The following is a 20,981-nucleotide window of genomic DNA, read 5'->3' on the forward strand; positions in this document are numbered from 1 at the left end:
TCCACCGCATTATCAAAGTACACTGCTATATTACTTTTGTCTGGAAAACACGCGTAATATTTAAATGGGAGAATAAATATTTTAACTTTGTGAGAAATTACATTTGTATAGCAAATACTATACAGGCACAAGTAATTTTTAATACGTGTAAAGAACTACATGGTCACGGTGGCTGGCTGGTGTCGACTGCCTCCCCTTCTGTGATTGGGGGAGGCGTGTCAGGTTTAAAATTTTTTAATACTCGTTGACTGTTGTAACATGTAGGATGTTACTTTTGTCTGGTAAACACATGTAATATTTAATCTAATTTGTAGCAATGCGCTACTCGTAAGAGATATTAAAACTGATGTAAGAAATATAAATACATTATTATTTTTTTTTTAAAAGAAATGTTACGTAAACGAGACTATCGCAAAAGAAGAAAATATTATTACAAGTTACTTTTGCCTGGTAATAATCAAATGGCAGGTACAGGTAACTATCTTAATAACACACACACACAACTTCCTGCAACTTAACTGGAGTAAAAAAAAAATTTGTTACACATTTTATTTTTAAATAGTAATACTATTTTTATAATTAACTGAAATAATGAATATACACGTAATATTTAAATGGGGGGAATAAATATTTTAACTTGGGAGAAATTACATTTGTTTAAAGGTACACGTAATATTTTCAGTGTGGAAAAAGTATTTTAACTTGAGGTAAATCTAAATAATATTAATTGAAAGACTATACAGCATTCTGCCATCTGCGGCGCCGAGCGCTGGCTGGTGGTCCCTACGCGGGAGGCCGTCTGGGTTGTTATTAAATCAGGAGGGGGAGCGCCGTCGGGACACAGCGAGATCTATCTAGAATAACCTACACAGCATTGGCAATATAAGAATTTTATATAATGACTATAAGGGAGAATACTCTCTATATATGCACAAGACATTCCTTTAAAAAAAATTTTTTTTAGTTATGAATAATGACAACTGTGTGTGACGTAATAAGAATACTTCTAATAAAATGGGTGATATATTACAAATAATATTAATTTTTTTAGTAATAGCCACTGTTTATTTAATTACTGGAAAATAATATACTTATATCACTACAAGAGAACATATGTCTTTAACACACAAAAAAACACTGTGTTTGAATTCCCCGACTAGTACTACATGTACCTAAAATATTTTTATTAACACATAAATATTGCTATAAGCATAGCTAATGCCTATAGCTTTTTTTCATTAAAGTGTATCCAAGATGGCAGAAATTCTACATAACAAATTAAGCATAATATGACTATACTGGTCTAGTACTATAAAAAATAAACATTTTTGTCCTCTAGTGTGCATTTTGATTTTGGCACCTAGTACTATAAAAAATAAACATTGCTGCCCTCTAGTGTGTGTTTTGAATTTGGCACCTAGTACTATAAAAATAAACATGGCTGCCCTCCAGTGTGTGTTTTGAATTTAGCATTTACGTACTACTATAGTCATAGAGTAGTGGCTGCAGAAATAATTTTTTTATATTCAAACTTGAAAAAACTAATCACTATAATGGGAAAAAAGATTGCTGCCTGGTATGCTGTGCTACAAGATGGTGGCTTACAGCAATCGATTGTCATTTATAAAATTATTTTATTTTCAAAGTTAGCTGTTCTGGATACTTCCTAGCAGCCAATTTTTTTTCCCAATGTTGACGAGAAAAAAAAGATGCCGGCCACACAGCAGCCGACAATATATTTTAAATTTCCCGCCTAGTACTATAAAATATAAACATGGTGGACTACATACGTTTTTAAAACTTCCACAACACAAAACAAATTTTTATAAGCACCTACTTTTTACTTCAGTTATTATTCATGTTATTTTACAGAAACTGCTACTCTACATAATTAATCCAGGAAATTTGCTTGAACTGCAAAATAACTCCAATTCTAAACTATATCACAAAAAACTCTAAAAAATATTATTTCCCAAATAGTGGTGAGATTAGCTTATATTTGAAATAAACCCTGGTTCCCTACCCAGTTAGGTTGTTAATCACAGCCAGGTTCAAAAAAATTATGAACACATTTTATTCCAATTTCCTCTTAGAATTCGGAACAACGATTAAAGTTTGTTTATATTATTTTTGAATCACAATGTCTGTTTAATCATAGATAAATACAAGTAAGCTGCTACTGTGTTGCACTGTGGTAAATTGATTGTGGCTATTGGGGGAACGAGCTGGTTCTGGGGCACAGTAAACAATCAAACAGGTGGGTGTGGCACCACGTGTTCGGGTGGGCGTGGCAGCACGTGGCCGGGAGCCATTTGGAGGGAATCCTCATGTGGTTGTTGACGTCACATGGAGCGTCGTCTGCTCGGGCGACGTCATCTTGATTCTAATTTAGGAAGCTAGGGAGCGCTAGTGTCGCGCGCCACATTTATTTTTAGTAGTACAAAAATGGAAGGTACCGTATTTACTCGTGTATAGCGCGCCCTCGTGTATAGCGCGCACCACGATTTTTGCAACAAATTCCAAAGAAAAAAACTTTTTTTTTCCCCCATAAATAAATTGTACTAACATTTTGTGGTACCTGTTAAGTAATTACGTATGAAACAAATGATAATTTAAATTGATGTGTGGTGATGCGTCAGGAAAATACTTAAACTCTGCTGTGTAGACGGAAGATAATGAAGCGCTGTATCGTCACAACTGGAACTGGTACGTGGGCGGGAGGAAGGGAGGGAGGCAGGCAGGAATGTGACACGGAGGACTAGATGACTCACCGGTAGCAGCTGCGACGAAGCGAAGGAAGTGGGAGGGGGGACTGGTGTCAACATTCTCTCTCTTTTATTTTACTAGCTGTAGAGGGGGAGGTCTAAAAATAAACAAGAGACCTGCGAGCTTGCGCGCGCACGTGTGTGTGTGTGTGTGTGTGTGTGTGAGAGAGAGAGAGAGAGAGAGAGAGAGACCAGGTTGTGTGCGTGCATGTGTGTGTGAAAGAGAGGCCTTGTTGCTTGTGCGTATGTGTGGGGGGCTGGCCAGCAACGATCATTATGCCCTTCGGGAAAGATCGGCAACTCAATGTTTAACTCTGTGTCCGCAGTTTCCGCCGCCGATCGCAGCGCGCTCGTACAGTCCCAGCGGCAAGGTACGTAACTATTTCCAAATGCGCGCGAAATTTGAATAGCTTTCGCCTCACTTTTTCTGTTGCCATAAATTTGCTATTGATGTGTGTATAATTTTCGAATGAGAAAAAAGTATATCAATCAATACAGGAAAAAAACCTTAATTTTATTAACTGCAGGTTTAGGAAAATTACATTTTTAAATAAGTATATTATGTATGTGGGCTAGTTATTTTCTCAAATTATTTCATATTCAACAAATGTTTTTTTTTTTTTTTTTTAAGTACGGATTCTAGAGCATCATAACCTATCAACATGAATATTTCAGGTTAAATTAAAAAAAAAAAAACATTGGTATGCATGAAAGCCATTTAAGGATCTAGTCAAATATTCTATTAGGACAATATGGTAAACATTGGGCAATTAGCATTGGCGAAGCGCAAGACAAGTGACTGCAGCACCTCTGGTGACATGGAGTGAAGAATGCCCAGCATAATTCAAATTTACATACATCTTAATGGCAAATTGGTTAGATTTTTAACTTTTGTTTTTACAAGAACTTACAAGTAAACAAACACATTAAACACTGTTATTCATGAATTCACGTTACCAGGCAATGTTGAAAGGTATGTATCAAAGACAGATATGTTTAAACATATGCAAAATGTTATCAAAATAACTGAACAAGTAGTAGTGTCCAATCGGATATCCGTTTTATTTTTCAAGGACACTGGAACATTTAATTTTAGCAATGGAAGACGGTTTTAAGAATGAATCTTAACTTCTCAGCTGGAAATAGCCTTAATTTTAAATAAAAAATCATTAATCATTAAGTAAACAACTTATAACGTACCTATATAAATTAGGCGTGGAAGACTGAAGATGAATGTGTGATGTAAAAGTTAGGGGAATAGTTACAAGAAGATAGTGGGAGGCTATAGACGTCCATACAAACTAGAAGTGTGAAAAGTTATTGGTTTTTTTCAAGAATGATCTGGGCATTAATAAGGAATATGAGCTTGGCAAAAGTTTCGTATTGCGCATCCAAGTTTATCCCTTGATCCTAATGGCATTATCTTGAATACATTGATCCTGTGGAACATGATGTTTTAATTTAGTACATTGAAATATCCCAAATAAAATAACAACTGTGACAAGGAATTATAATTGTATTATCAGATCAAATAAAAATTTGAAATTTTTTTTTTACTTTGTAACTTTGTATTGTAATAATTTTTGTTACGTCCAAGATCATTCGACGTACGGTAGGTACTATATTAAAACAGCAAGCATAATGTATCACAGGATCAATCATAAAGAATTATGCCATCATAATCAAGGGATCATGATCAAGGGATGAACTTGGATACGTGATACGGAACAATTACCAACTACACACGTTTTACCAAAACACCATTTCAAAATTTGGTGATTAAGCTCATTAAATCATAAAACCATAAGAGGAGAACATAATTAATGCCTAGTACATACAATTATGAATAACACATGTCTCAACAATGAGAACCTTAAACACACTCGGTTGTACCCTGGGAACACACTAAAAACATGAAAAAAAAATAAAAATTGAGACATTTAAATTGTTTTTATTTCACGTAACATAGTATACATTCTAAACAGAATTTTAAACTTAAAAATAATTTTGATTTTGTGCTTGACATACCTACTAATAATAAGTCATTAATTACATACACAAATAATCTTTGATTGTCTCTCTATAAATGTTAAGGTAAAGCTTAAAAAGTGCATACTAAAGTATTTTTAGGTAAACATATATGTTAACATCAGCACAAAGCTGGTTCAAACTATAGTGCCACGTGTACGATGATAACATTATTTTGGATAATTGTGCATGCAAAACTACAGGAAATAAGCTGTATTAAATTTTTTCTTTACAAAACCAATGCATGCATTATGGATGATTTATTTTCCAAATATTAACCATTTTCCTTCCTTGATTGTTTCTTTTTTGATAGGCTACACTAGGTTCCCAAGGGACCCTAAATTAAGTGTCCCATAAGCCAAGATAAGAGCTACCTATGGTAGATGATCTTTTAATTTTAAAACTTAATGTAATGTAAGAAATGAGTGCACAAAAATTATAACTAAGCTAGTTAAAAAAAACTTCTAACTTTATATACAGCCTATCTGTCCACTGTAACACGATACCATTATGAAACACAAGTTATAAATGTATTTTAAATTAACAGAATTATACACAGCCTTTTCCCATCATATGGCATCCACTTGCCGCACATTTTCTACCTTGTAGATGAAATAATGCCATGTTTAGAACAAGATTTGAGTATTTTACATTACAATATTACTATTGACTCGCCAACCGCCATTAAAACTAATATTGTCCACCATTGAATGCTGCTCTGCTGATCTATTTACAATCGACAGCGCTCTCATGTAGTCCCAGCGGACAAACAGGGAACTAGAAAGATTGGGCATGTATTTGCCAATGTAGTTTCATACGGCTGCTGGCCAGAAACGTCACCCGTCACCCGGCAGTTAACGACTTCCACTCCTCCCCGCCTCATCTACTCACTTTTTATTTTCAGTGTATAGCGCGCATCCTTATTTTTTTCCTTTACTTGAGGGGAAAAAAGGGCGCGCTATACACGAGTATATACGGTATTTCTGCGGCAGGGATTTGATCCATCAATCTTTGGATTGGTAGTCAGCAATGCTAACCACACGGCCAAAGGCCAGTTGGAAATAATAATTTAAGATAACAGCATAAAAACACATTTTCACTGTCATTGAGAAATTTAATATTTTAAAAATATTTTATATATCACTATTGTAGCTGACTTAACTTACAAACCTTTAATATCAGTTAATAATTGTCTTATAACTCAGAAACTGCTACTCTATATACAGTAGAACCTCGATGATACGTTCCCGTTTCATACATTTTCCCGTGTCATACGCCGATTAATTTTGGTCCCGCCGAAAGTACTATATTTACAATGGTTTACTTTCCCGGAACATACACTTATAAAATCACGAATTTCCCGTTTCATACGTTTTTACAAAGCGGAAAAGTCTTAAAATTCACAATTTTTTTTATTATATTCCTCCTGAAAAAATATGTTTTAATGCTTTTATTTTGAAAAACGTTCATTGTTTACCTTTGCAAACGTAAGAAAATAACTTTATCGCACCATAGATATGGATGGTATCAGGAAGACTGTGCACCTCGCTACTAGCATCTATGGCCAGCACCAAGCGAGACTAGTGGCGCAAACTAGCAATGATTATGAAAATGGTCAACGCGCTTTACCAAGGCATGGATCTCATATTTTGTGCATTCATTAATCTTTGAACTGAATATAGCCGTTTGTTATTAGGTTTGTTTGACTCGAGGTCTCTTTTTGACCTGTCAACTCTCGGGGTGCCCTTTTCCGGAAGCAGTATGGCGGATGGTCGTTTTACTCGCGGGGGCAAGTTGCTCTCAGGTCACTCAGGTCATGCTCTCGATGCTCCTCCTCTCGAGGAAGAGTTGCGAGGGCAAGTCGTCTGCTGGTTGTTTTGGCGCGACTTTGACGATGGAGTCAATATGTTATCAAGCTACATTTGGTGATGACGGTAATATTTTAATTAGATGACGACATTGAAGCGGAAAAACATTTCAATATAACTTATTTGGCGTCCTTTATTTAAAAATCACAAGATTTGCAATCGTTTCCTAGTACAGGTTAGCTTATGCATACCACAAGCGGTTTAAAGTCAAAAAGCAATATTTATATATTTTTACCTTCATCAAGCTCTCATAATTTGTAGTCCAATATATGGTAAATCAATAACAACTTCATCTTCATATGAATCTTCATTTCCAAACAAATTTCTCACGATGTCTGCTATATTTTCCGCCATCATTGTTTAACAACAAATATTGTTTTCTTCGTGTATTAAAAGTTACCGACTCTTTTTGCCCTCAGGTCAACTTGCTCCCAACTCTTTCAACTCCCAAGGAGCACGAGAGACCTCGAGTCAAACAAACCTATTGTTTTCTTACGATCGGATTGTTTTGTATTGTACGTTTCTCTAGTTAACATTTTATTGAAAATTGTTCTGTTGCATAAAGTTGTTTGTAAAATGAAACAAACAAGCAAAAATTTCTGATTTTCTTTTTACAATAGCCTAATTTTTTTAAATTTCTATTTTAGGCTTGGTGACCTTTCCCCCCCTCCAAGAAAGGACTGCTTTACTTGGTTATGGACTGTATTTTACATTTCTGGTGGTTTTATTATATGTATATATAATGATGAATTCATAGCTTTCATTAATATAATGCAATTATTTACACATTATGTATTTAAGTTTAATCAGATATTGTGCTGGTATGCTAGATTGAAAAAAAAATGTTATTATTGCCATTCCCTTTTCATACACTTTCCCGCATCATACACCATTTTTGTGCCCTCCGTTGAAAAGTGTATGATAGGGGTTCTACTGTATTCATTTAGTAATCATTTCCTTTCCTAATGTACTAGTATTATATAAAAGTGAGGAAAAAAGGAAAGTGGAATTTCAACAAATCTTATTCTTACAACTAAAAATTTTAATTACAGAATAATTTGGTATTTGTCTTCAATTTGAACTTAAAAAGAAAAATTTTCACACAAGTCTTATAAATGACACTTACATGCTTTGAAACTTACCAAGTATGCCTTGGAGATTTGCTTGATCAAAACGCAAGAAAGTCTTCTGAGGAAAGTATGGCACTGTACTTTCTCCACCTGCAAAAAAAAATTAAAAAAGAAAAAATATTATGAGAAATGGGAGTACCCCGAAACAACTTGCCACCTCGCGTTTCCCATCATGTAAGAAATATGTATTCGATTCCTGGGAGGAGAATGATCTGACCAAGGCACTGGTGTTGCATCAAATGCCTTATGAGACCTGATGTGCTACCATAGCTTATTGCACGTCTTGCATTTGGAACTTAGTTTATGGTTGCTTCTTGCAAAGTAGTTTCAGACATGTGTCTTTTTGTCAGCCATGTTAAATACTAACTAAACGAATAAAACCATAACATGGAACGTGACCTACTGTCGCATGTAAAATTTTATAGCATTATTGTATTAATATCTACTCATGTAAAACCCCCCTAAATTTGTAGACCTAAAATTACCCTCAGAAACAGTAACAATAAAATTTAATTGTATTTTCATACGTTTGTAAAAAAAAAAAACTAAAGTGCTGCCATCTCTTGTCTGCAGTAGCGTAACCCCACCCCTTAGTGACGCACAGGCCAATCACAGCAGTCCCTGATGATTTTCGTTAATTTTTCCCTTGATTTTTTAATCAAACAAGATGTTAGATATTTCAATTCAATTCAAGTAAATACAGGGTGTCTACCAGATCTAGTAAACGAAATTCCCTGATTTTTCCAGGTTTTCCAGGTCTAAAACTGAATTTTTCCAGGTTTTCTTTAACATAATTACGACATTCCACGTAACTGAAAAAACTGCATAACAGTACATTGACGGGTTTCAAAGTATTACAACTCACTTAAATTAGTAAAAAAATTACCTTCTTCCAGATGTGGCCAAAGTGACTCAATTAATGGCAAATAAAACATGCAGCTACCAATATTTCACAAACTTACTTTTGCAAAAACATTAGTAGGTAAAAGGAAACTCCCATCAATTTCGCAGTGACTCAACTTTTGCGGCTATTGCACTTGCTTCAGAACGAGCCAAATCCAATACTCGAGCCTTCTTCAACTGCAATGCCTTGAACTCCTCTTCAACAATTCTTTTTTCTGCATTCTTCTTGTCTGCAGCTTCCTTTTCTTTTTGTTTTGTTTGCAGTGGTTCCTTACGCCTACAACTAGCATTTCTTACATACTGTAACATGGACTTGGTGATATCAACATGTTAACATCAGCCGGGGCTTCGCCCCACACGCCTAATCATCCTCCGTTCCCTTTCCCACCACCTTTCCTACCCGGCATTTGTGTCATGACGTACGTAGCCGTGTGAGATTCAAACTGCGCACCACGAACTACAGCAAGAGGGCGCTTAGCTGCAGTGCGCCGCACCCCTAATTGGTATTAACAATTTTGTAACCCTTTTCTTTTCGCCCCAAAATAGTGTCACGACGGCTATGTATGTGAGTGTTTTTTGTTTAATTAAATCATGATGTTTTATAATTCAATACGTGCAAACACGGACAAGGACACTCCCTAGCGGGTGGCGGAGGAACTAGCACGTAACTTGATTTAAACTGTTTTCTATCATATAAGTAATTATTACAGACGGTCTGGGTATGGATGTGATGTACTTATTTTTGTAAAAGAGTTTATGTTATTTTTAATAATAACCCGGGGCACGCCATAGCTAAGTTGTAACGGTAATTGTGTTCGGCGCGAACGGCGCCATGTTGCCTTCCGCAAGCCCTGATCTCTGCCCAGTCTCCTTCTACAGCCGGCCGAGAGCGGACGTCTCTGCAGACACCCCCAGGACATCACGTTTCACCAAGAAGTAGTTCTGTTAATTAATTTATTCAAATCGTTTTCTTTTTATCCTCGGGGCCTCTCTCGGTCGGAGAGACTGCTTAATTAATAGTTATTTACTCTCTGGAGTTTTCTATCATCTGTGTATTAAGTAACGGCTTGAGGCGACCACGTGCGTGGTTCGCCTCCTCACCTAATTCGATTCGTGCCTCGGGTGTTTTATAGCAGTATCAACGGAGGATTGTGTAAGGGCGTGTAACGTGAGTAATAAAAACCAACTAATTGAGTCACGTGTTTTTTTTTCATTGGGGGGGGAGGGGGGGGGGGGGGCACGTGGGTCCTTAACCTGGTCAGCGGCATGTGGGACGCACTGAGAGCCCACTGCGGTAATTAGAAGCGTGCCCGACGCTGAGAGCGGGCTTAATTAGGGATAGACGTTGCGTTAAAAGTCAGGAGGGCTAATATCTTGCCGCACACGGGCCACGTAACGCCCTGAGTTAGAGTTTCCAGCCGGGTCCATGTGCCCACTCACGTGGTAATGCCCATTAATTTCCACCAATATTCCAACCTCAACCCCGGTACGCCCTCAATGTTCTACACCTCCAGAACATTGAACAAAGTCATACACTTGTCTTTGTGCAATCAGTGTTTCTTCCTGCAAGTTTTCAGTCAGCAGATTAGAATTCACTGAAAATCTTCTTTACAATGATGCATTTCCATGGGAAAGTACCAACATCATCCTCACAAACTTTAGAAGGCCTGTTTTGATAGCTACTGTATGTGCCTTAAGAATGAGCATCCACAAGTGATCAAGGCGCCCGTATTTTCGAGAAAAAGACGAGAACAGTGCTTCAGAATCTTGCAAGGAACATACCAACTGAAATGATTGCTAAATGTTATCAGCTTCTTGTCCTGATAGCCACCTGTTTTGAAGACAACATACTAAACTGTACTTCACACGCTGTTTCCTCACACCCGAATTTAAAGCCACAGATGGACATAAGCAGGAAATCCCCTTGGTAAATTTGTACTTTAGGGGACTTTTGTCTTGAAGTTTTTTTTACCATAACCTTTGGACAAGTCCTAACATCATTTTTCAGTAACAGGACAGACTTTTCTGGTACTTACTCTTTCTTGATGGCATAGTGTACTGCATAACCCAACTTGATATTGTTAGCAGTCAATAGAGTTTCCTGGTTATCTACATCCAATCGAGATACATTGCGTTTCTCCCTAAAGCTCTTCAGTACCTCTGGTTTCACAAACTTTCCTGCCAAAGCTAATAAAATGTATACCAGTGAATCATAGAGAAAAGGTGCCATGGGTGCTTCACTTTGGAACATTATAAGAAACAATTCCAGCTCTGATGCCAAAGAGTGGAAGAATGTCAATTTTACTTCTAGAAGATTATCTTCAAAAGCACTTTTCACCACATTGAAAGAGACAGATGAAATAGAAACTTCACTAACAAATTTCTTTAGGTGGGGTAACATTTTCATGGCACGCTCAGCAACTGCAGTATTTTCTAACCATCTGATTGCACAAAATTTCTTGGGAAAAAGCTCTGATCCAGTTATTCTAATGTAATTTGCCCTCCTTGCAGGTACATGCTTAAACAAATAGTAACTGTGCCTCAAAAAACTAACAACACCCCATTGTGTAGCAGAAATTCCAGTTTTGAAAGCACCATGGACCGTATGAAGCCCACAGCTACCAATTTCTAGCAATGTGTCTGTGATACATATTTTCAAAGCTAACAAATGCCCAGTTTACGTTGGGGACATACATATATACTAGGGATGGGATTTTCGAATCTTGGATTCGTCGAATATACCGAATCCTATGGATTCGAGGATTCGTAGGATCCGAGGTGGGATTCGAGGTGGGATTCGAGGTGGGTTTTTAAAAGTTTTAGGTAGTAATTGATAATTGTAGTGCTGGGCGAAGTTTGAAAATTTCGGACCGAACCGAACCCTTACGTTCGGTTCGGTTCGGTTCGAAACCTCTTAAAATATATTCGAAAAACCGAACGTTCGTTTAAAAAAAATTACGTTTTTCTAATTTTCTAACCCCCATTTGAGACCATTCACAAAACAGCTCAACAAAATTCTATTACTTGTAATATTCCGACTTTTATCGCATAATCGTCGCCTCAACAGTTTCAAGCGCAGACAAAATAAAAAAAAATGATTAATCGTCGCATAACTCGCATAGCATTTTTTCATATGGGCGCGCTTTGTTTTTTGATTACTTTAGAGAATTTTGTATGCATTTGTCGTACTACGTAATATAAACTATCGTACAAATGCCAAAGGTATTGTATATTATACCTTTAACTATAGTGCGTATACGAGAAGTGTTGTAAAATCACCAAACATTGCGTACCCCATACGTTAAACTAATGCGCATGTACGAGAACTCTCGTATTTCGGCAAAACTAACGTGATCAAGTTAACACAAGACAAATGCGGTAGGAAATGATTACATAAATTACGTATTTTAAATTACTGGGATGTATTTATTTTCTTTGGCCTTTTTGATTATAAGTCAGGTAATGAAAATATTAATTTAATCTTGTGTATTAAAAGTACTGGTCTAGTAAATTTTACAGTACGGTACTAAGTTGACTAGCGTAGTCGCGGCAGCCATCATTATTTCTCGTGTTTTCTTTTTTCCGACGCAAATTGCTATAACCACACTTTTTACGTTACGTTTACAATATTATTGTTCTTGAGGTGATTTGCGATGAGCAGGCTTACGTCGTTTAAGTTTTCCAAATGGAGAAAAGATAATGACGACCCAGATGACCCAGAACCACCCCAAAAAAAAGTCTAAAGTTTCTTCTAACGAGCAACATTCTTCCAAGAAAACAGCAACTGCAGTCAGCGGGTTTTGTAATGTAGATAGGTAACTTAATTCACATTCGCCTTTTTTTTGATGTCCTATTAAAAAGTTTTACTTATTAAAAATGTTAGGTTATGTCTACCACAAAAATATGTAGATAGGTAACTTAATTCACATTCGTCTTTTTTTTGTGTCCTATTAAAAAGTTTTACTTATTTAAAATGTTAGGTTATGTCTACCACAAAAATATGTTATGTGGCCTTATGCTGAATGTTCGTCATCTTTATAATATTTTTTTTAAATGAAGGTTAGTTACACTTAAAAAGGAATATAGTCTTTTTGAAATTTAGATGTAACTTATTCACGAATTAAAAGTTGGTATATATATAAGCTAAGCTATATAATGTTTTAATTTTACATATGGCTGGAGAATCTTTCTTTCTCACCACTCAGTTAAAGACCAAAATGCTGGAACTTCTTCATGAATTAAAAGTTGGTATATATATAAGCTAAGCTATATAATGTTTTAATTTTACATATGGCTGGAGAACCTTTCTTTCTCAACATTAAGTTAAAGACCAAAATGCTGGTCATCGGTTCATTTTAATTCAAAACAATTAATTCTGTATGAGGTTCGGTTCGGCTCCGTTCGAAACCAGAGAACTGAGGTTCGTCCAGCTCTAGAAAATTGTATACCTAAACTATATTATAAAGGTAACGGAAATGGCACAAACATAAGATAAACTACGCTGCATTTTGTCAATTAGCATAACTACTCTATCATTTCCAACCTTCAATAATATAACATTGCAGAAAAAAACGTAACTTTTTTTTAATGGTGTCTGTTATACAAACGTATTTTATTGAAAACATAGGAAGCATTAATTTAACAGAAAATTAGACAGATGCAAACTTACGTGTGTGGTTTTTGAGGTTATTTGTCTCTATTTTATATCAGGTGTATACACTATGCACTTATTTTATAATTTTATAAATACACATGTGATTTTTTTAATACATAGGCCTATGTAATTTTTTAAAATAAATGTGTGATTTTTTTTAATAACATGTGGTGAAGTTTAGTGTGGGTCTGGGATTCGAGATTCGATGACAAACACTGAGGATTCGAACAAGGATTCGGATTCAACCAAAATGTGGATTCGTCCCATCCCTAATATATACTTAAAATTAAATGCACCTGTCGGTATAATCCGAACGTGGGAAGCAACGCTGCAGCACGTCACGTCAGCAGGATAACAGACCAGCATGAACCAGATTCTATCACGTGATTTGACGCCACTTCCGAATCTGAAGTTAATAAAATAAAATGGACGTGGGAACTGTTCGTTAATTGCCATTCAAAAATTAAAATGGGAGGGGATACACTTGATGCTACGTCAATGCAAGCTGATCAATAAACAAAAAACGTATTTCCAACTACAACCTACCAAAACAAAAATTCCCTGATTTTTCCCGGATTACAATATTCCCTGACTTTTCCAGGTTTTCCAGGGTCAGTAGATACCCTGTAAATACCGTGTTTTATTGCACTATCGTCGCACATTTTATACTAAAATCAAGTTTGAAACGTAGGAGTGCGATGTTTAAGCGAGCAAAAAAAAATTTTGTTAGGTAGTTATTCATAAAAACAAACCCATTCATGGAAAGTACGGTTATTTAAAAAGTGAAGTATAAAAGAACACGCCAAACAATTTATATTAATAAGTAATGCAACAAAAACCTTTCTTCAACTTTAAATAGAAAAACAAAATCTGTGACCCAAACGCAAGCCACTTGAATCTGTGACGTGAACTAACGTGTAACTATTGTCGTAGTACACACTTACCACGAAAGAGTGCGGCCTATTAAATGCAGTTAACTCGGCACTCGACAGTGCGCGTTGCATGCAACAGGCGAGATATCGATATTCGACTACGTGTGCACGCTCTATACGGGAAGCAACATAACCAAACATGAATGATGGCAAATAGCGCTGGTTACATTTTTATAAGTGGTACTACGCGGCGATGCAGACGAACAGATAAAGGTTATAACGTTTAAAAAGTCTTTAAAAGAAAATTTACACACCAGACAACTTCCTATTTCCGTTAATTAAATAACTGGTAATGTCCAAATAAATATTAGATTTCTACTTTAAAATACATTGTTTTATACAGAAAGCATACCCACACTGAGCGCTCGGAATCTAATAGCGTGACCAAAAACATCATGCGACGTTTACGCGAGAAGTTTTTTTATCCAAATTTTGACGCCCTAAAGTATAGGTGCGACGATTATGCGATAAAAGAGGGTACAGTAATTAATACAGATATAAAATTCAAATGTGTTATATTATTAATGGAAAATGATAAAGCTGTATATGTAGGGCACTGAAATTTTCGCGAACCGCGAAATAAAGCGAAATAACGCGAAATGTTAGCAATTTTAATTAAAACACGAAATTACACACAAAAAACCCTTTTCGCGAAATTGACCCGAAATCTGCTTACTTGTACACGATTTTTTGACTGGAAAGGTCAATTAAATTAATAACAACATAGACAACATTTAATAATCAGTACAGATTCCTAAACACAAATTTCCCACCTAAAGACTACTTTATTAACCACTTTTCATCTTCGTTCACGTATCAAAACAAACATAATGGCTTCGGTACCAACTGTATAAATACGACTTTTGCGAGACGTTTTTTTGAGTTCGAAAGTATTGATTCAAGAATCGAGTTGTATACTTCGCTATCACGTTTACGCTTAAAATCATAGTTTTCTTCCTGTATTTCATCAGTTTAACATTTCCATACGACTCGGTCCCATTTACGGTTTATTTAATATGAGAATCGATACCTTAAAATGAAATTACCGCCTGCGAAAAATGTTTTGTAAAACGTGTGAGTTAATCTCTGGCTGCACAGATTACTACTACGGCCATGTCACGAGGAGAATAAGAACAAAGGCAAGTCTATGTTATTGTTTACATAGATCGTGACGCTTTCGTATGAAAGATATTTTTTGTAAATGTAAGCCTTGTATTATGCTCAAAAAGCCTAAAGTAGTGACTGTTTTCGATCGTGCACTCGAATTTTAAAGTGAAGGCGGTAAATATGTAGTTAAGCGGTATTTGCGAAAAAAATGTTAAAAATCCGAAAATACTTTTATTATATGCTCTTTAACTTCCTCTTTTCATTAAACCCGGCGGGGATAAGAAATTTCAAATACTTAATTTTATAAGGAGATATCGAATTTTTTAATTTTCATAGTTGGGCGATATTTATTAAAAAAAAAAATTAAAAATTTCGAAAATACTTTTATTCTATGCTCTTTAACTTCCTCTTTTCATTAAACCCGGCGGAGATAAGAAATTCCAAATACTTTAGGAGACTGAATTGTCAATTCTGGAAACATGTCTTTTATTCATGTAGGCCTATTCTTTTAATGATTTTTAAACTCTGATAATGTTAAAATTACTTTTATGGAACTCAAAATCATTCGTATAATTTAAGGATTATGATTGTAGTATGGTTTCTATTTTTATGTATTGGTTTTGTATTTTTACATTTTTCTCCATGATTTTAGAGAGCAGTTTTTTATGACTAAATGAGACTATTTTTATGACGAAATCAAGATATTTTTATGACGAAATCTGTTAATTTTATTTACCATGAAAGTGGGGCCCTATGTATATGTACTACTAATATAATGTTTGTTCAGCGCTCCGTTTCAAGCCATTTATTACCCGTTGTTAATTGAAGCTAAAAATTTTTGAAAGGGAGCAATTTTCAGTTTTTCCTGAAAATACCAGGAAAAATATTATTTCCTCCCAACAGGAAAAAAAAGGAATGCCCTCCCGAAGTTTTTCTCAAAAGTCAGGATCCCTTACACCACTAGTAGCCACACAAATACGTAATACAATTTCCCTGACCAAAATTTCAGCTAACTTGAATAATTTTTTAACTAATTTAACTATACTACAATTTTTCTAATGGAAAAAAATCCAACCTTCACCATTCCCATAGCTTGCCTAGTTTTCTCTCCAATTTTGTTTATTTTCTACTTAACTAAAAACTGTACAAATTCACCACCTGAAAAAAAATTACTTCACAATATAGGTGATGACAGATTGGAACATGACATTTCCTTCTCAAATTACTACCACTGGAGAATTTCCATGAATTTCACAGTATTTCAAGTAAATTCCTGAATTTCCCTGACCGACTTCTCTGATCTTTCAGAATGTGTACACCCTGTAAATTTAACTTGCTGGAACTTTTTCCTCATACCATTCCCGGGTGTTTGGGCGGACGACGAAGCCCCAGGGACATAGCGGCTGCCACCTGAAAGAAAACAGTTTTTGTAAGACTCTGGCAACCTCCGGCCATAGCTCATTAACATAGTGTTAGGTCGACTCCAAAAACACAACACTCCCAATTACAATTTGCATTCTCATGCACAAAACTATGGGACTTGAAAATTAAAACATTTTAAAACCAGAAACAATTATTAAAAAGGTTCAGTTACATAGATTATAGGTAAAGTACACATTTATTAAAATAATGAGGCAAGAAAAATCTTGACGAGGAACTTTCTTAAAAACGTTAAACTATATTTTGGGTTCAAATCTTTCATTTTGATACCATTTTGTTTCACATTATCCGTGTTACATTTCTTCCAAATTATAATAGAATAAAAACTCTCACACAGTTAATAAAAACAGGGCAGTATAGTTCTCATCAGGTACTGGATGTCTAGCAAAATTCACAATCACAATTCCCCAACATCTTCAAGTCTTTTATAATTTTTTACTTATCCAAAGATGTAATATCTATCAAAGAAAAATACCATTATACATTTTTTGCACTACCTCTAAACACACACAACCATAATGCACTAGCGGATTTTTCAGTGCAGTCACAAAACTATTTAAGCTACACAGTAATGAAAATTACGTTAACTATGCCTCAAAGCAATGTTTCAAAGATCACACTTCGAGACACCATCACCAATGGAGTCCAGCCTCACGTGCAAAAAAAAATACTATTGTTCAAAAATTCTTGGCACTGCATTAAAACAAAACTGAAAGCAAATACCATATGCATGACACAGTTAATGGGTTAGCGATACAGGCTTATTAAAAATAAATCCATAATCCAAAAAATTCTAGGTTGTCCTGATTTCACCCGAAAGTACCACACTTGGTGGGTGCACACAATCTTTCAGAGTGCTTTAAAGTATCATCTCAGTTAGAAAAACCCTGTTTCCCTTTCCATATTTGCACAGGTAAAAATAATATTCATTACAAATAACATATATAATTTTTATTATAGTGGTGCTAAATATGATATACATGTATATGAAAAACCGAACTTGGTACATGGCTTTCCGTTAGCTGAGAAATAACTATTTAAAAATAAACCTATAGAAATATTAGGCAACTGCTTTATAAACCAAACCACATTGAAAACTAATCTAGTTGCAGCATTTAATCATGTTCAGTTTAAGGAAAAATATATGGGTCAGTTTTGTGGGTGACTCCATCAGACAAGTGGTGTTATTTTCTACAAGCCTGAAATTCCAAAATTCCTTGACGTTTACAGATTTTTCAGATTTGAATTGAAAAGTTTCCCTGAACTTCCAGACACAAATTAACCCGCAGCTCACAAGGTGTTGCTTTTCTTTTTTTTGGAGGGGGTGAGGAAGGAGGATAAGACGTACATGCTTTCAAATGTGTCATCTTAGCAAACACAATTTTAGTGAGATTCACGGGTTTGTATAGAATTGCTATAGGTTCGCCTAGGCAACTGAACTTGTATGTAAGCATTCGGAAATAAGTTTATCCCCTTTGTGTTTACAGTAAAAACACCAAGGTTTCACAAAAAAGAAAATCAAAGGAATGTATTTAGTGAACGTTTGAGCAGTTTTTGAGGCGCATGAACGTTTGCGGAAATGGTATTTTTGGTTCAATCAAAAATTACAAAAATATCGGGTGATTTCCCTAAATTTTCCATATATTTCCTGACCATTTTAATTTCCCTGATGTTTCCCTATTTTCCCATTTTTCTATACCGGTAGCATCCCTGATTTTGCATGTATTGCACTGAAATTAACTCGACCTTAAACAAGCCCACACCTCTTAAGAAACTTCTCATCAGAGATTGCCTGTATGTGTTCCGACCAAGAAAAATTATCTCCAGACCTGTGAAGGGGTCGGCGAACTGGGCGGGCGCGGCAGCGGAGGGCTCGACCCGTCGGCTGTTGGTAGTGATGAAGTTGGCGACCTGGTCCAAGTACAGCTGGCTGAGGCCGTGCTCGTGGATAAAGCGCTGCGCAGCGACCCAAGCATCCTCGCTGCAGTTATACGGCAGCTTCAGAGGCGGATGGCCCTCCTCCACGTCCACGCTGAACACGTAGTCGTACTCCTGCGCAAGCACATGACCAAACCACCAGTTACTTCTCCATAATCACTCACAAAGCCTGTTCTTTGAGACGTGAACTCACGTCACAAAGAATCCTGGTCTGGCCAACCTGATTTTGGTTCTGCATGGTTTCCTGAAATCACCCCAGGCTGATGCTGGGATTTGTTCCTTATATAGGTCAGTCAGTGGTTCTCAAACTGTTTGAAGTCAGGCGCATTTAAAATCCTACAACTAATTGAAGGCGCACCATATACAAATTTCTGAGAAGCACAATAAAACCCTATTAAAAGGTATCTGAAAAATGTTTTAAAAAATAGGCATACAAAGTAGGAAAACTTACTAAATGGGCAATTAAAAAAAAAGTATAATTTAAGTGTTTTTGAATTACATTAAATATGCAATAGTAAATTCTACATTTAATTAGAGTTTACTTACAGAATATTTATTGTCATAGAAAATTTTTGTGAACCGCAAAACTATATATAATCAAATCCATCTAATGAAAAATGTGAAATTTCAATTTAATAACAACCTAACATGCGGAATATTGAAAAATAAAGCTCACATTAACAGTTTCAAAATAATTTTAGTCGCAAGACGCCCAGTTAGCGCCGGCAAGTGATTGGTCTTGCTGAGCTGGCATTCGGCTGGAGGAGGGGAAAATCAAAAAATTAATGAGTCAGATTTTGTGTGTGAACACTTTGTGAGTGCGTGTGGCCATGTAACAGTGTTGAAAGTTTTCCCTCTCTTCGTCACCCTTCATTAGAAATGTTCGTGAACTGGCACCGTACACAATCTCTACGTGTCTATTTCAACAGGTTTTTAACTTGTAACTGTGACCCAACATTATCTTTTTTTTTGCGTGAGATTTCTCAGCTTTCAAATGCAACATTCCATAACACAATTGCAGTCACCGTTGATGCTTTCAAAGCCGCACTTCAAACCACTGCATTTTATGTTCCTCCCACTCCTGCACAAATTTCTGGCCGACTGTAACATGTGTGCTAGTTTTTATAAAAGAAAATGACAAGAAAGGGTAACTTGCTGACTTTTTTTATTATAGCTGGGAAGGGATACACAGGTGTTTTTTTGTTATTAGGAGGGGTCGTAAAGCAGTAGAAGGGGGGAGAAAAGGTGGCACAAGAATGCCGCCTCATTCCCTCCTACAGTAATAAGTAGCACAGAAAGCAGAAAAAAGAGGACAGTGTTCTTACGTTGCAATAAGCTGAGACTATATTCTACCGGACACAAATTAATGGAATCTTATGACGAACAAGTTGCATTTTTATGACACAAATTATAGATGCAAACCATTCACAGGTATGACACTTCTGCAAGTAAATACAGTAATTTTCCGCATATGGATCGCACATTTTATTTTGAGTAAAACATTGCACTGTGTAGTTGAATATGTGGGTAAATAAATAGCCTGTGTTGGTTTTTAATAAATATGTTACGAGTAAGTATAAATTATTTAATTAAAATATCTCAGCAGTGCATGTAAAACATCATGAACTGTGCCGTAAAGCCTGTCGGGTCACTACCCAGCCGCCGCTGGTAAGTGACATGGCTGTCTGTCTGCTGGCATCTGGAATGAGGGGGAAATCTAAAAATAAACCAGCCATGGACTAGAATGAGGAGGAGGTGGGAGGGTAGGAGGAGGTTGTGTATAAATGCATGTGAGTGCATGCGTGTGGCATTGCTGCAGTGTTTTTGGTTGTCCCTCCACTCTCTCTCTGCGTAAATGTCCATGAATTGGTACCGCACACAATCATGTCTAACGACAGGTTTTTGTGATGCAACTGTTTTCAAACATTTACCACGTTTCCATGTCGGGTTTAAAACGTTTCGGGTATCCAATTTAGTTTGTGTACGATACCCGTTTCCATGCAATAATTATATCCAGTTAAAAACGACTTCGGTTCGCTCAATATATTTGCTTGTTATGAGGGTGGCGACATTGAAATTTATGTTGGCTCACATGAAATAAATAAAGACGTAAGTAAATAAACACAAACAGGTGATTTGTCATTCTACTACGTCCGAAATACTTTCCGTACAAAAATAGAATGGATAAGCAAAACTAACACTTCTGTTGTCCACAC

General features: G+C 36.0%; 1 protein-coding gene across 1 annotated transcript in view; it reads right to left on the reverse strand.

The window, feature by feature from the left end:
• Positions 1-20,981, reverse strand: part of LOC134527649 (phospholipase A-2-activating protein) — a 121,368-nt gene that overhangs the window by 36,519 nt on the left and 63,868 nt on the right. The window contains exons 8-10 of the mRNA XM_063360514.1: positions 18,657-18,879; positions 16,744-16,797; positions 7,804-7,881 (exon numbers count right to left, since the gene is read on the reverse strand). Of these exons, the coding sequence (XP_063216584.1) occupies positions 7,804-7,881; positions 16,744-16,797; positions 18,657-18,879 (355 nt within the window). The remainder of the gene's footprint in view (positions 1-7,803; positions 7,882-16,743; positions 16,798-18,656; positions 18,880-20,981) is intronic.

Source organism: Bacillus rossius, chromosome 1, assembly GCF_032445375.1.
Source record: "Bacillus rossius redtenbacheri isolate Brsri chromosome 1, Brsri_v3, whole genome shotgun sequence".
Lineage (NCBI taxonomy): Eukaryota > Metazoa > Arthropoda > Insecta > Phasmatodea > Bacillidae > Bacillus > Bacillus rossius.